The sequence below is a fragment of the Notechis scutatus genome, chromosome 8 (assembly GCF_049901735.1).
Source record: "Notechis scutatus isolate UNSWTSFEM ecotype Mainland chromosome 8, rNotScu1.2, whole genome shotgun sequence".
Classification (NCBI taxonomy): Eukaryota; Metazoa; Chordata; class Lepidosauria; order Squamata; family Elapidae; genus Notechis; species Notechis scutatus.
In genome coordinates this window covers 22,012,802-22,028,760 of record NC_142016.1, presented here as the reverse complement: position 1 = coordinate 22,028,760, position 15,959 = coordinate 22,012,802, and the positions used below count along the sequence as shown (strand labels likewise).

General features: G+C 44.3%; 1 protein-coding gene across 3 annotated transcripts; it reads left to right on the top strand.

The window, feature by feature from the left end:
* The first annotated feature begins 216 nt into the window (after positions 1-216).
* Positions 217-15,650, top strand: LOC113421160 (guanylate-binding protein 1-like). Of its 3 annotated transcripts, none has more exons than XM_026681409.2 (11): positions 217-435; positions 1,267-1,460; positions 1,928-2,055; positions 3,476-3,585; positions 4,098-4,294; positions 4,975-5,217; positions 7,408-7,688; positions 8,658-8,870; positions 9,039-9,141; positions 11,835-12,028; positions 14,792-15,649. In XM_026681409.2, exons 2-11 carry the CDS (start codon positions 1,286-1,288, stop codon positions 15,005-15,007), a joined length of 1,860 nt encoding a protein of 619 aa, XP_026537194.1. In that variant the 5' UTR covers positions 217-435; positions 1,267-1,285; the 3' UTR covers positions 15,008-15,649. The 3 variants fall into 3 exon arrangements, with proteins under 3 accessions (XP_026537194.1, XP_087827208.1, XP_087827207.1); XM_087971082.1 differs by having other exon boundaries at positions 11,835-11,997; positions 14,792-14,942; XM_087971081.1 differs by lacking the exon at positions 217-435 and adding an exon at positions 462-566 and having other exon boundaries at positions 14,792-15,650.
* The last annotated feature ends 309 nt before the right edge of the window (positions 15,651-15,959 follow it).

Genomic DNA, 15,959 nt, shown 5'->3' with positions numbered 1-15,959 from the left:
ACCACCACGCCTTTGGGGTATGGAGGTTCATCATACACCCCAATGTAAAATGCTCGTGTCGGTTACATTCACCCAAAGGCATGGCATGGCACGCGCGTGTATGTAGGAAGCCCGGAAACACCCTGGGCGTGCAAAGCACAGTGCAAACAAAATAAAAATAAAAATCAGACTCGGGGATTGCCAAGACCTCTCCATCCTCTATGCGTCCGGCGGCCCATCGTGGCAGGAACTCGAACGGTCAACCCTTCGGGGAAATGCTTGACTTCCCCGCCGAGAAGTCACCCGCTTTCGGGGAAGCGATCCATCAGCTTTCGGTTTCGCCTGCTGCTTTTCTATAAAACCAGCCGAGAGGAGCGCAGGAGAGGAGAGAGATCGCTTACCAGCTGCAAAGAGAGCCGGCAAGGCGACCCAACCGATTTTTCCTTTGCAAAGACGGTAAAGCGGTGGGGGGAGGGGGGAGATCCCGGGGAAGGGGGCGATGCCTTTCCCCAGCTTCCCCTCCGGGGTCCTGGCCTTCGCCGAAGCGGCAGGGGCTTTCTGGACTTGGAGGTCCTCCGGCGAACTGAGTTGGGTCTCCCTTGCTGACTGTAGCCGAGCAGTTGCGGGGGATCCGGGAAGCAGAGACGCTCCCCGAAAGCGGGGTGTGGGGGAGTGAAGGGCTGGCAGGAGGAGGGTCCATTGGGGGGGGGGGCAGAACGGTTTCTCCCCATGGGACAGGCGTGGATGGGAGGTTGGGGTGTGTGTGCTCCTGGGCAGAAATGCTTCTGGGGAACACTCTACCTGACTCTGTGGTTTCTTCCCCAAACCCCAAAAACTTTAACCTTAGACTGTCTACTATTGACCTCACCCCTTTCCTAAGAGGCCTACCGTCCCTGTCCTATTGTTTCTTTTATTTTTTCTTATCTTTCTTATATATGTATCCATGTATTCATAACTATGTTTTTACTTATACCTATTATCCTGTAAGCAATTGACAAATCAAATCAAATAAATAAATAAATAATAAAGGCGCAGGCCCATCACTGCCTTCAGAGGGGTCTGCCATCATCAGAGGCTGGGATGTCTCTGAAGACTCAACTGCCCCTAAGCTGAGTGGCTTTTGGAAGTCTGTGGGGGAAGATGGCTTGAGGAGGGATCTGGGATTACAAAGCCCATGTGCTCACTGGCCTGGGATGGGCGATGTCACTGTGAGGTCATGAACTTGGGGGAAGGGGCTTTTACAGTCCTCCTTTGGCAGGTCACTGTAAAGAAAGTTCCTCTCTGCAGCTACATCTTCTCCAAAGCCATGATGGAAGCTCCTGTGTGTCTGATTGAGAACCGGCCAAATGGCCTCCATGTTTCCCCGGAGGCCCTTCAGTTGCTCTCGGAAATCCAGAATCCGGTGGTGGTGGTGTCCATCGTGGGACTGTGCCGCACGGGCAAGTCCTACCTGATGAACAGGCTGGCTGGTAAAACTACTGGTGAGAACATCTGAGATGAACCAGGGCAATATCCACAAGGTGAAAACCTGGGTGGGAAAATGAACATCCTCACTTATGGGGTTTTCTGCTCTGATGGACAGGTATGGAGTCCAAGATGGTAACTTTCCCAAATGCTCACCATGAATGATCATTGTCTGGTAACAAGGAACCCTTTGGACCAATATTGACTTGCAGAATTTTATCATAGTTTTTATGATTATTATTGGCTTCATGAGACAAACCAGACAGGAACCCAAATCTGCTAATCTACTGTATTGTAAAGGTGCTGGACAGAATCTTGCCAGTATGAAAGTACAATTCTCCACTCATCTCCTTTACCACCAGAGAAACTAGGGAGGGTCTCTTCTGAACTGTGTCGAGAACCTGTGTTTTATTATTAACCATAGCTCACCTATTACAAGATGACTGTTTGGGATCTAAACCATATCACATTTTTCCATTTGTAGGTTTCTCTTTGGGCTCCACCGTGCAAGCAGAAACGAAAGGAATTTGGATGTGGTGCGTTCCCTATCCGGACAGGCCTAAACAAACCCTTGTCCTTCTGGATACTGAGGGGTTCGGTGACATAAGAAAGGTAAGTTTGTATTTGTGTATTTCTTTTTTACAAAAGAGTTCCATTACACGTACTCCCGGACTTACAACAGTCACATGATCAAAACTGGGAACCGGCATGTATTTAGAATGGTTGGAATGTCGCAGGATCGTGTGTGAATGCCATTTGTGATCTTCCCAGCTGTCTTCCAACAAGCGAAGTCAACGGAGGAAGCTTTGGATTATTTCAAGTGACATGTGTGATTCGTGTATATTCACTTAACTATAGCAAAAAAAAAAAAAAAGGTTATAAAAGCAGGCAAGACTCGTTTAACAACCACTTTGCTTGACAATGGAAGTTCTGGTTCCAATCGTGATCATATGTTGAGGATTACCTGCACTAAAGATGACTTTCCAGAAAGAAGATTTCGATATTAATATCAAGGGTCAGGCCTAATGTACCTCTACCAAATCCAAAGATAAAATCTAAAGGCTTCTAGTTGTCCCTAAACTACAACTCTCAGCATCCTGTATGGATGAATGATTTCGTGAATGAATTCTGGACTGGTGAATGAATGCTATCTCTCCTAAGTTACCTTCTAACAGACATGTGGGTATTCCAACATTAAAGATTTTTAAGAAGACATTGGACTACCATGTGTTTGAAATGGTATAGGATTTCCTGCCTGAGCAAGGGGTTGGACTAGAACAGGGGTCGCCAACCTTTTGGATCTCGGGGACCATCAAATTCATAATTTTAAATCTCGCGGATCAGAGACCCTGGGAAAATCCCTCAAAAATCTGCAGGAAAATTCCCACCCCCGTTTTCCTACCAATCGATCATTCTTTATTTGGGATCACAGGATACCGTCTCCAGCTCCGTTCTCGGGGGTGGGGGGAGAGAGACTTTTGGCTTCATGCAAGGAAAGCAGCAGAAGCAGCAGAAGTCTTTCTTTTTCTCCCCCAAACTCCACTAGAAATGAGTCTTTGTTAGACTTGTCACACTGGCGTAGCCTCTTGAAACAGGAGGCCTTGCAGGGTCCCAAAGACTCATTTCTGGCAGAATTTGGGGAGAGAAAGAAAGACTTTTGCTGCTTTCCTTGCGTGCAGCCAAAAGCAGAAGAAGAAAGAAGCAGCCCAGTGGCCAGGCAAGGTGCGTGGGGCACGTTGCTCCCTCCGCCCTTTCCCGCTCCCCTCACTACGTGTTGTTCGCAATGCAAGCGACGCAAGCCTTGTGTTCCTTTGGGCCATGTGGGCAGCGCAACCTTGTGTTCCCACACAGCCTCGATTAATTGCTTTGGGAGGGGGTGCTTTGGGGGTTACATTTCTCTGCAGACCACCAAAACACGGCCCTCTGGTTGGCAACCACTGGACTAGATGACCTCCAAGGTCCCTTCCAACTCTGTTATTTTGTTATATACTCAGAAGAAGTCAGAAAGAGATCATACCATCTTCTTTTTTAGGGCAGTTCTCAGAATGATGCCTGGATCTTTGCTTTGGCCGTGTTGCTGAGCAGCACCCTGGTCTACAACAGTGTGGGGACCATTGATCAGACTGCCCTGGACAACCTTCAGTATCCTTCTCAAGGATAGCTCTGTGGTTCTGTGCCAGAGGGGGGGAACTATGGCCCCTTTATGACTTGTGGACTTCAACTCCCAAAATTCCCGAGCCAGCATGGGAGTTGAAGCCCACAAATCATAAAAGGGCCATAATTCCCCCACCCCTGTTTTATGCAGTTAGATTTGGAGTGAGGCAGCTTTCAGGAACATCCTTGCCAACATAATTTCCAAATCCACTGAGTTTTCCCAGCATGCTAAACTTGGTTATATTGAATGTTGACTGGCTTACATTTCAGGGTATTGTGCAGACATAGAAAATGGGTTTAGGCAACAAATCAGTGAAGCCTGCTATTAGAATCACATTGCTCTTCAACGGGGATAATTTCACTTTATTTTGAGAGCTATAATGTTGTTTCATTTATTTGACAATCGCCTTGTTAGCAGATCTTCTCTCTACCCTTCCAGGCCATCCTTTTTATTCACTGCTCTTTATGTACATGTATTGATTCCTAAACTGAACCAACAGTTTTGTGACAGAGCTGACTGAACATATCAAGGCAAAGGCTTCCTCCATTCCTGGAGATACGGTTGACTCCTCTGAATTTGTTGGCTTCTTTCCAGCCTTTGTCTGGTCAGTGCGAGATTTTACACTGCAGCTAAAACTGGACAACCAACCCATCACGGAGGATGAATATCTTGAAGAAGCTCTGAAATTAAAAACAGGTACTGATGACAGATGCAGTGTGAAGATCTATGCGGTTGTTTGGCTAAGGAATAGGAGCTGTTGGGCCTAAATTTTGCTTCTTCAGGGAGAAACAAAACGGTCCGCAGTTATTAATGAAAAGAATCACTAGAGCCAGTTTAGTTTTTCTCTTTGATCTCTCTTTGAAGAAACCAGAGTAGAAACCAGGAGACTGTGAGTAGTCCCGCCTTAGGCAGGAAAGTTGTTCAGGTGACTTTGGGCCGATCACCAGGAGACGGTGAGTTCTAGTCCCATCTTAGCCATGAAAGTTAGCTGGGTGACTTTGGGCCGATCACCAGGAAACGGTGAGTTCTAGTCCCATCTTAGCTATGAAAGTTAGCTGGGTGACTTTGGGCCGATCACCAGGAAACGGTGAGTTCTAGTCCCATCTTAGCTATGAAAGTTAGCTGGGTGACTTTGGGCCGATCACCAGGAGACAGTGAGTTCTAGTCCCATCTTAGCTATGAAAGTAAGCTGGGTGACTTTGGGCCGATCACCAGGAGACGGTGAGTTCTAGTCCCATCTTAGCTATGAAAGTAAGCTGGGTGACTTTGGGCCGATCACCAGGAGACGGTGAGTTCTAGTACCGCCTTCCCCAGTGAAATGGCTACTAGCAGATGCAATTCAGACTCACCTTCAAAATGGACACGTTGCTTTCTAGAGAACACTGAAAAGGATCGGATATTCAATCTGCCACGCAAATGCATCCGGCTGTTCTTCCCCACCCGGAAGTGTTTCGTCTTTAAATGCCCTACTAATAGTAATAACTTATCTGACCTGGAAAAGATTGAGGACAGTGAGCTGGAGCCTGGATTTGTGGAACAAGCAAATATCTTCTGTCGTTACGTCTATAAGGCTTCCCGAGAGAAGACTCTTCCAGGCGGGCACGTTGTCACTGGCAGCTGTAAGTGCCTCCAGTTCTACTTTTACTACAGGTACTTCTCGACTTACAACTATAACTGAGCCCAGAATTTCTGTTGGTAAGCCAGACAGTTGTTAAGTAAGGTTTGCCCGATGTTACAATCTTTCTAGTCACAGTTCTTAAGTGAATTTCTGCAGTTGTTGGGAACATGCTTGTTAAGTGAATCTGGTTTCCCCATTGATTTTACTTTGTCAGAACATCGCAAAAGATGATCACATGAACCCGGGATATTGCAACCGTCATAGATACATGCCAGTTGCCAAGCACCTGAATTTTGATCATGAGATCACAGCCTTTGTTGACTATGGACCAGACTCAAGAATCTAAGGCATGGGTGTCAAAATCGCTGTGTCATGTTGCTGTCACATGATGTTTTGTGACCTTTTTTCCATTCATGGAGCTGGGACGGGCGTGGTCTGCGCGTCACGCATCTGGCCCGCGGGCCATCAGTTTGACAACCCTGATCTTCTGACCCAACCTGGTTCCAAGAGAGCAAACACAAGACAAAGGCAGCAGCCCCCACCTTTTAAGGTTTCATTCATGAATTCTATTTCTTCACAGATAAAAGGCTGCTTCCAACTAATTAGCTCCGACAAGAGTGAGCCTTGCCAAGTTGTTCTTCAAAGCTGCCAAAAACCCACAGATAAGAAATAGTTTACAAGAATTTTCAAATACTAACTATAATGTCCACGAGGCTGGAGTTTCAAAAAGTCTTTGCCTTCTGCAAAGTACATTCGTTTTACAGCTGGCTTTTATCTTCTTGAAGGAGAGGCCATAACCTTGCAGCCTTACTCCCGAGTCGCCCATGCTGCTGTAACTGCTCTCTCCTGCGAGCAATCCTGCGCATACACGCACTTGGCACCAGCTCCTTGGGAACCTCCTCATCGCTCCTGCCAGTCCCCACAATCTCTGAAGGCAGCAGTCTACTCCTTAATGGTCACCTGAGTCCTCGCTCTCCTCAGCCATCCGCACCTGCTGCTGGCTAACCACAACACTTTGTGCCGCAAGTTGCTTTCCAATCTGGATGGATGGATGGCGACTGCCATGTTTTCCCAGGCTGGGTGGCTTTCTGGAGGAGGCTTCATTCAAGAAAATGAGGGATAAGGAGTTCAAATCTTCCAGTGGTCCCTGAATAATAATAATAATAATAATAATAATAATAATAATAATAATAATAATAATAATAATAATTCTCAATTTCTAGTATTCATTTAGTGACTGTTTGAAGTTACAACGGCACTGAAAAAAGTAATCTATGACCATTTTTCACACTGAACAACCATAGCAGCATCTTCGTGGCCATGTGGTCAAAATTCAGAAGGTTTGGCAACTGGCTCTTATTTATGACGGTTGCAGTGTCCTAGGGTCACGTGATCTCCTTTTGCGACATTCTCAGAAGCAACGTCAATGGGAAAGCCAGATTCACTTATCAACCACGTTATTAACTTAACACCACCAGTGATTCACTTAGCAACTATGGCAAGACAGGTCATAAAATGGGGCAAAACCAGGGGTGGGATTCAAAAATCCAGCAACCGGTTCACTGCCTGGTTGCTAGGTGGTCAGGGCCATGGTGGGCGGTGCCTACCAGAACCTCCTATTTCTGGCTTCCGGTGGGCCTCCAGAGCCCGGGGGAGGCTGTTTTCGTCCTCCCAAGAGTCCCTGGGCCTCTGGGAGGGTGAAAACAGCCTCCCCTGGGCTCTGGAGGCCCACCGGAAGCCGGAAATAGGCCCATTTTGCCACTTCTGGTTTTTCTGGGAAGGCTGTTTTTCGCCCTCCCAAGGGTCCAGAGGCCACCAGAAGCCAGAAACAGGCCTATTTCCGGACTTCCAGAAGGCCCATTTTCTCCCCCTCCCAGAGTCTCCGTGCGGATCCTGCACTTACCTCAATTGAAAATGGGGCCACGTGGAGACTCCTGGGAGGGGAGGGGTGAGAGGGGTGGGGCCAGCCGGTCATTTGAAATACAGGTTCGGTGAACCAGCTGTAACTTTAATATCCGGTTCGCCTGAACTGGTCCGAACCGGTAGAATCCCACCCCTGGGCAAAGCTCACTTAACTAGTGTCTTGCTTAGCAACAGAAATTTTGCACTCAGTTGTGCTTGTCAGCCTGGACTACCTGTCCCATATATATGCAGCTGGGACTACAACAATTTGTTATTTTTCTCTATTCAGTGCTGGCAAAGTTGGTTGAGGCCTATGTGGATACTATCTCCAGTGGGAAGGTCCCCTGCCCGGAGAACGCAGTCTTGGCCTTGGCTGAGATGGAGAACAGGGCAGCTGTGCAGGAAGCTGTTGCTCGCTACACACAAATGATGGAACGAAGCTTGAAGCTACCTACTGATAGTCTCCAGGAACTTCTGGACCAACACAAAATATGTGAGGAACAAGCCCTCCAGGTGTTCATGGATCGTGCTTTCAAGGATGATACACGGCAGTTCCAGACTGAACTCATGGTAGGTAATCATAAGATACTAACCTTCATAGACGATGTTTGTTTATTTGTGTCAGAAGCATCACAATGAAAATAAGGCAGGGGTGTCAAGGCCCTCGGGATGCCACAGGGTGCTTAGATCTGGGCCACAGGGCCGCCCTAGCAACAGCAAGGACCAGCCCAAGGTGCCTCTGCCATGATAGCCCCATTTGTTCAGAGTGTCTCTGGATCTTGTTGGACGTGTGTGCAGTTTATTCAAGATTTCCATCCTGCTCAACTTTCTCCAGACCCAGGTGTCAGATCCAACCATCCAGTGTTGGTTCTTTGTAGCTTCCCATAGGTCCTCTATTCATAGAAACTATTTAAGGCTTATGGGTCCTTGGGATACTGGCCTGCAGTATCTTCTGTATAAGAATGGGTACGCAGACAATATTTAAGGCCCATGGCTCCTGATGGTTGGCCTCCAGTAGTTTATTTATAAGAATACAGAGCATAGTATTCTTGTTATAGTTTCACAGAGGTTGAGTAGATGTTCTTGATCAATTGGAGGATGGCTGCCACCAGTTATTTGGTTTAGAAACATGCCTGATTGCCCAAAAAGATAAAAGATGGATGCAGTTAGGAACATCCAGGATGATTGACAGGATGGCAAGCAATATCATTATCAGCCTTTTTGGACAATTATGTTTGTGCTCGAAGGATTAATTATCCTTTTGTTCAGTGTTTCTCAACCTTGGGGGATTTAAGGTGTATGGACTTCAACTCCCAGATTCTGGCTGGGGAATCCTGGGAGTTGAAGTCCACACATCTTAAAAACGCCTAGGTTGAGAAACTCTGCTCTGGTTAGATTGAAGGAAGAGCACATGTGTCATTTCAAATTGTGATGAGGCTCTGTTTAATCATGGGAGATCATCCAAATTTATACAATGCACAAACATGTGTTTGTTTGTCAAGTCTCAGCTCTTGCTTCGTTATATTTTATTCCTAACAGAAAACTCTGGATAGCAAAAAGGAAGAATACTGCAGCAAAAATGAGCTGAAATCTTCTGAAATCAGTTCAGCGTTATTGATTTCACTCTCTGGGACTCTGGAGCAGAACATCAAGAACAGAAGCTACGCCCCAGCTGGTGGCCAGCAGGAATTTCTAAATGACCTCCAGAAAGTGGAGAAACGATTCTCGAAGTCACCTAAGAAAGGAATAATGGTACAAAATGATGAGGGTTGCTAAATTAATACTCATTTTGTTACCCACTTGAGAGCCAAGTTATCCTCCAGGGAGATTGTTCAGTGGTTTACTTTGGAAAAACTTCCTTCTCATTGCTGATAACTCTATATCACTCCAGATTATTCTCTTTCCCCCCCCTTCAATCAGGCAGGGAAGATCTTGAAAGAATTCCTCCAGAGCAAAGAAGACATCAGCAAAATCCTCATTCAAAGTGACGTGAGCCTTCAAGAGAAGGAGAAGGAAATAGAAGGTAAAGGTTGAATAAGCTGTCAGGTGATGCTGGGATCTAGCTTTCTGCTTTGAAGGTGGGAAAAGACTTGTTTATCCTTAAACCCATCGATCATCGGGGAAAAGGCTTTCCTCTCTATTTAACTTGGTAATAGAGAGGTTTTCTTTTTCTGCAGTATTATCCAACATTTGTAAATGTACTCATATACTCAGGTAATCCTTGATTTACAACCATTCGTTTAGAGATCATTTGAAGTTACAACAACACTGGAAAAAGTGATTTACAACTGTTCTTCCTCCCACTTAAGACTGTCTTAGCATCTTCACAGTCATGTGATCAAAATTTGGAGGCTTGGCAATTGGCATGTATTTGTGACTGTTGCATCAACCTGAGTTGTGATGAGCCTCAGTGGCGCAGTGGTTAGAATGCAGTACTGCAGGCTACTTTTGCTGCCTGCCGGCTGCCTGCAATTTAGCAGTTCAAGTCTCACCAGGCTCAAGGTTGACTCAGCCTTCCATCCTTCTGAGGTGGGTTAAATGAGGACCCAGATTGTTGGGGGCAAAGAGGCTGACTCTGTAAACCACTTAGAGAGGTCTATAAAGCACTGTGAAGCGGTATATAAATCTAAGTGCTTTTGCTAGTGCTAGTGCTATCGCTATCTTAATTTGTCCCAGCTGGCTTCCAACAAGCAAAGTCAAAAGGCTTTGAGTTAAGCTGGCTTCACTTAACAACTGGGAGTGATTCACTTAACAACCATGTCAGAAAGGTTCATAAAATCAGGCACCATTCACAGCCTCTCTTAGTAATAAAAGTTCTAGTCCCTATTGTGGTCATTAGTCAAGGACTACCTGAACCCCAAAACACAGATTGCAAAATACTAAGCAGGAATGTCTGGGACCTTTTGAAAGACAGCATTATGAAGGAGCTGATCTAAGCACCTCTCACCCATGTTTAAAAATTGTTTAGATAGGATGATTCCTAACAGACAGGAAGCAGCAGGTGAAACTAGGCAGAATCACATCCAATACCTGTACAATCAGCATAGTGAAAATATTTACAGACCCCTCACATCCCGGACATAAACTGTTTCAATTCCTTCCCTCAAAATGACGCGATAGAGCATTGCACACCAGAACAGCTAGACACAAGGACAGTTTTTTCCTGAAAGCCATCACTCTGCTAAACAAATAATTCCCTCAACCCTGTTCAACTATTACAAAGTCTGCACTACTATTACTGTTAATCTTGTCATCACTCCTTACTTATATCCTCTCCCACTTGTGACTGTATGACTGTAACTTTTTCGCTTGTATACTTATGATTTATATTAACTGTTTCCTAGTATGATTGATTGCTTATTGTACCCTATGACTATCATTAGGTGTCATACCTTATGATACTCGACTCCTGATGAATGTATCTTTTCTTCTCTGTATACTGAGAGTATTTACACCAAGATAAATTCCTTGTGTGTCCAATCACACTTGGCCAATAAAGTATTCTATTCTGTTCTATTCCATTCCATTCCATTCCATTCTATTCTATTCTATTGTAGGGGAAAGAATTCTCTTTCATAAAATATTCATGTAATTCTTTTCATGCCTCTTTGGGCAATATCCTTGCAATTCTCCTAATGCAACCTGCAACCTTCTCTTGTCCAAGTTCCAAACACCCTCCTTACAGTGAGATTGGAAATGTGTACTGATAGTCCTCACTTAAAAACCCCTCTTTCAACAACCATTCAAACATGTGACAGTTCTGAACGAATAGAATGTATAAACGGTCCTTGCAATTAAGGTCCGTCAAATTGTCCCAGGGTCGGGTGATCACCATTTGCAACCTTTACGGCTGTCTTCCAACAAGCAAAGTCACTGGTGAAGCCAGCAGGAAATTGGGACAAAGTGATGTGGGATCAATGAGGGTGTGGGATTCACTTAATGATAGCAACCAGAAATACTGGAACTACTGTTGCTAAGCGGCACAGTCACGTGACATTCTGTTTTACAATTATGTCACTTCGTGATGGAAATTCTGCACCCAATTGCCATAATTAAGCAAGGACTGCCTATATGCCAAATTGACTTATATATGTACTTATTATCCCTTTATCTCGTGGTCAGGTGATCACCATCTGTGATTTTCACTGCTGGCTCCCAACAAGCGAAGTCAATGGGGAAGCCAGTAGGAGGTTGCAGGTGGGGATTATGTGACATCTTACCTAATGATGGAACTCTGTAGAGATTCTCAGTCATCCAGGTCATGGTTTTTCCAAAGGTGCTTCTTCAGGAGGCAACTGGACTTTCTTGTTTTTTTCTTTTGAAATCAGTTCATTTCTCATCCAAGAAGCTTCTTCAGCTCTGACAGGATGGTGGGGAATGGAAGGATTGATATTCCTTGCAGACAGATGGTCATTTGCATCCTTTTAGAGGGTCCTTGAAGCACTTGGAGGCTTATCTGTTTCCTCAGGGTCACCTTAGTAGTGCTCCTGGTTCCTGTCGTCAAAGGGTGTTCATCCCAAATTGTATAGCTAAAGTACCTAATTATGGAACTGCCATTGTTAAGCATCCCAGTCACATGATGATGTGGCTTATTCCGGTCCCAAGGACTACTTGTATGCCAAATCTATTTACTTATCACATTATTTGCATACTACCAAATCTAGCCACGTTGCACACCATCTGCAGATGTTTGTCCTTTTTTTTTTCCTGGTTTAGAAGAAAAAATGAAGGCCAAAGCCAAAGAACTAGAGGACGAGGTCCAGAAGCAGAAAATGGAAATGCTCCAACAGAAGTTGGAGGACCAGAAACAGAGTTATGAGGTGAACAAACAGAAGCTAAAGGAGAAGTTGGAGGAAGAAAGGAATCAGATAAAGGAAGAGTATGAGAAGATGATCCAAAGCAAACTCAGGGTAAACCTATTATCTCAGCATTGTTGTAATTAGGCAGTTGGGTATTAACAAATATGTAGACTTTCAGAAATGAAAAGCAGTGGATTTAGAACAAGTACGTATACCACAAGTGCTTCTTTCTTTCTTTTTGTCACATCCTCTCCATTTAATGTTAGTTTGATAATGTTGGAATACATTTATTTGCATGGGTAAGTTTTAAAGTCAGTGGGACCATATAAAAAGAGCAAGTTGTACAATCAGTGGAAGAAGGAGCATCCGAAAGCTTTCTTGCGCTCAGGGGGATGTGCTGTGAAACAGCAAGGAAGAACACCACAGTTCATAGCACTTACAGAGTTAGTGCACAAGTAGTAAAGAAAGTCAAGGAACAGGGTGGAAGATATGGAACTGTGATTAAATATAAAGAGGGCCAAATCTAACGAAAATAGGTATAGTGACTGGTCCTTGGCTTACAACAGTTCTTTTAGTGGCCATTGTGCTGTCCAGCCAGTGTATGGGAATTGGATAGTTAGGTAGCAATTGTGAGTTGTCCCCTTAAAGGAATGCATTGTGGTAAATGTAGTTAAGGTATCCTGGGAAATGTAGTCCATGTCACGTGACCCCATCTGTAATCCTCATTGATCACTAAATTGACCCTCGAGGGGTTGGGGGAGGTTTTCCTCATTCTTGGCTGAACTCACGGACTCGTGGTAACTGTTTTTACTTCTATCGCTACAACATGAGGGAAAAAGGATAGAAGATAAATCATCTTTTTACCTACAAGACAGATAATTTCAATGACAACAGCACTGAAAAAAAGTGACTTTTGACCATTTTTCACACTTACAGTCCTGAGGGTGGAAGTTCATTCTCTGAGATTGTGGGTTGGCTTCCAAACATTTCGTTGCCAGGCTAGGTAACATCTTCGGTGGAGTTTAGGGGATGTCATTGTCAGTATTCGTCTGGGCTTCGTGTGGGACACAAAACAGAGAAACACAGTGTTGTGGTTCGCCTGCAGCCAGTGCAGCCGGCAGCAGAATCGGACAGTGGGGAAGAAGGGGGACCAGTCCGGGAGTCCAGGGAGGAATCGGACGAGGGTCCTGCATCCGATGCAGGGATGGGGCCAGGGCCATCTGGGAGTGGGGTGCTGCCTCTGGAGCCTTCAGATTCTGGCAGCAGCGAAGCAGAGGACCCAGGGGAGCCTGCTCCAGTGGTGGGATTCAAATTTTTTTACTACTGGTCCTGTGGGGGTGGCAGGGGAAGGATACTGCAAAATCTCCAGTCCGAGGTGATATTTGCCGGTTTTCCAAACTACTCAAAATTTCCTCTGAATACCACCTCTGGCCTGTTCCCAGAGCGCGTGTGCGCAGAGCCGCTAGAAGGCGAGAGCAGCTGAAGCAGAAGGGGTGACTCGGGAGTAAGGCTGGGAGGTGATTGCCCCTCCCATAAGGGATAAAAGTCAGACCTCAATGACGAAACCTTTGCAGGAAGCAAAGCAGTTCAATAGATTCCGAGTCCTTCTTGAAGCTCTGCGTACTCTGGTCGGTTTTTTCTGATACTTCGGGGGAGTTCTGTTATAATTACTTTGGAGACTTCTGTTTTTGGCAGCATTCCCCAGCACTGACAAATTTGGGCTTATCTTGGGGAATTAGTTCTGGCTGGGAATGAAAGTAATTCCCAGCATTGCATTAAAATAGGTTTTGTTTTCAAGCAAGTTTGTGTTTCAGTATGTTTGACGAACAGGACACACAGACAATGACATCCCCTAAACTCCACTGAAGATGTTACTTAGCCTGGTAACGAAATGTTTGGAAACCAACCCACAAGCTCAGAAAATGAACCTCCACCTTTATCTCCTACACCAGAGCTACAGATATTCGGTGATCAAAATTTGGACCCTTGGCAACTGGCTCGTGATTGATGATGCTTGCAATATCCTGGGCTCATGTTTTTTGCAACCTTTTGCAACCTTCTGTCAACCAAAGTCAATGGGGAAGCCAGGTTCACTTAAGAACCAGGTTATTCGCTTAAGAACTAACTTCAGGGATTCACTCTAACAACAGTGGCAAGTAAGGTCAATAAAACGGAGCAAAACTCAGTTAACTAATGTCTCGCTTAGCAACAGGAATGTTGAGCTCAATTATGATTGTAAGTCGAGGACTTCTTATATTAGCGGTGAAGATATTGAAGCGGTAGATAGCTTCTGTTTTTTAGAGACCAACCATCAACAGTAAAAAAACAACAACCCAGCAGTCAAGAAACATGCTGTAACGCAGGGGTGTCAAACTCAATTTCATTGAGGGCCGCATCAGGGCTGTGGTTGACGGGGGGGGGGCATGGCTGACTGGGTGGGTGTGGCCAACTGGGTGGGTTTGGCTAGCTTGACACCACTCTCCAAACTGCTGGCATGTTTCCTCTTTGTATTGGGTAGACCGGGCCGAAGGGATGTGGGCTGGCTCCTTACATTTGCCAGGATGGCCCCATGGGCCGACTACATCGCGGGCCACATCCAGCCCATGGGCCTTGTGTTTGACACCCCTGCCGTAACAGATCACCACTTGGAAGAGGAGCAGCAAAGACCTTGGAAAAGATGTGTCTGTGCCTACAAAGATCAGAATTGTGTACTTATTTTCATTTGATGTCTTAATTTCCATTACTTCACACAGGCCTCCAAAGGGCTGTGGCCCGGCGGGGGGGTAAAATAGCCAAGTCTATTCTTGAGCCTGGTCTGCAAAGCTAGTTGCATGTTTGTTTTCAGTCTAATGGTGACATTTCCTTTGTCTGCAGGAGCAGAAGGCTTTATCGGAAGAGGGTTTCTGTAAGGAAGCAAACCAACTGGAAATGGAAATCTATCAGCTCAAAACCAAAAAGGAAGAAACCGTGGACACATCAAACTGGATCACCTCAGCTTTTGAAATGCTAAGGGAGGCATTTATTGCCATGATACCTAAACTTTTATTCGAACTTCTTTCGCTAGTTTTAAACAGATTTAAGCCTTTGTAACCCAGAACAGATACTCTTATTTCAAGGAAATTTCTCTCCCAGGAAGTTCCTCTACTTCCTAGAAAGGCCCCAGCTTCGTTCATGCTACAGTTATTTTAGATTCATTCCGTAGATTTAAATTCCTGGCGTGCAACACCATTCTTGGACCTTAGGGATTTTTTTTTGTAAATTTTATTGGTTTTTAAAGACAAACAAAAACAAATAAAACATAAAAACATCCAACTTTCTTCCATAAGTATAAAAGCAGTGTGTCGGTTGGTTTACAAACTTTTTGTGTGCATCCATTTTATAGTCTCAATTACAGTTACATTGCATAATAGCTCATATTATCAATCAAAAATTGAATACCCTAGTATTATTAATCAATCATTTGACAATAATTTTGTTCATTCATATTTTGTGAGATAACTATAATTTACTTAGTTTATTTTATAACAATTCAAATAATCCTCCCAAATCTATCCTAAAAACATTTTGTAGATATAATAATAATAAAAAAGAAATACATCTTTATATATTCATTATTTTCTAAAATTCTACATATTCTATTATTATATTTTATTATCTAACCATTGATAGAAAAGGTCCCAAATTTTGTAAAATTGTTTATCCTCTTGTTCTCTAATTTCAAATGTCAATCTACTCATTTCAGCACATTCCAATATTTTCTTAATGATTTCCTCCTGTGATGGTATTTTTAGCAAATACAATTCTAGCCTCTGTTAATACATTTACAATCAAATATTTCAAATCTTTGCTATATGTATCAGGTAAAATTCCCAATAAAAATATCTCTGGTTTCAAATCTATATGTTTTTTTGTCATTTTTTCCAACCACATGTAGATTTTAGTCCAGTATTTTCTAGCATCCGCACAAGTCCACCACATATGGTAATATGAGCCAGGTATCTGATGACATTTCCAACATTTTTCAGATTTGTTCTTGAACATT

Coding starts and splice junctions, on each gene's coding strand:
- LOC113421160 (XM_087971081.1), top strand. CDS start 1,286: ATGATGGAAGCTCCTGTGTGTCTGATTGAGAACCGGCCAAATGGCCTC. Junction 7,689..8,657: donor AGTTCCAGACTGAACTCATG/GTAGGTAATCAT, acceptor TATTCCTAACAG/AAAACTCTGGATAGCAAAAA. Junction 12,029..14,791: donor TGATCCAAAGCAAACTCAGG/GTAAACCTATTA, acceptor CTTTGTCTGCAG/GAGCAGAAGGCTTTATCGGA.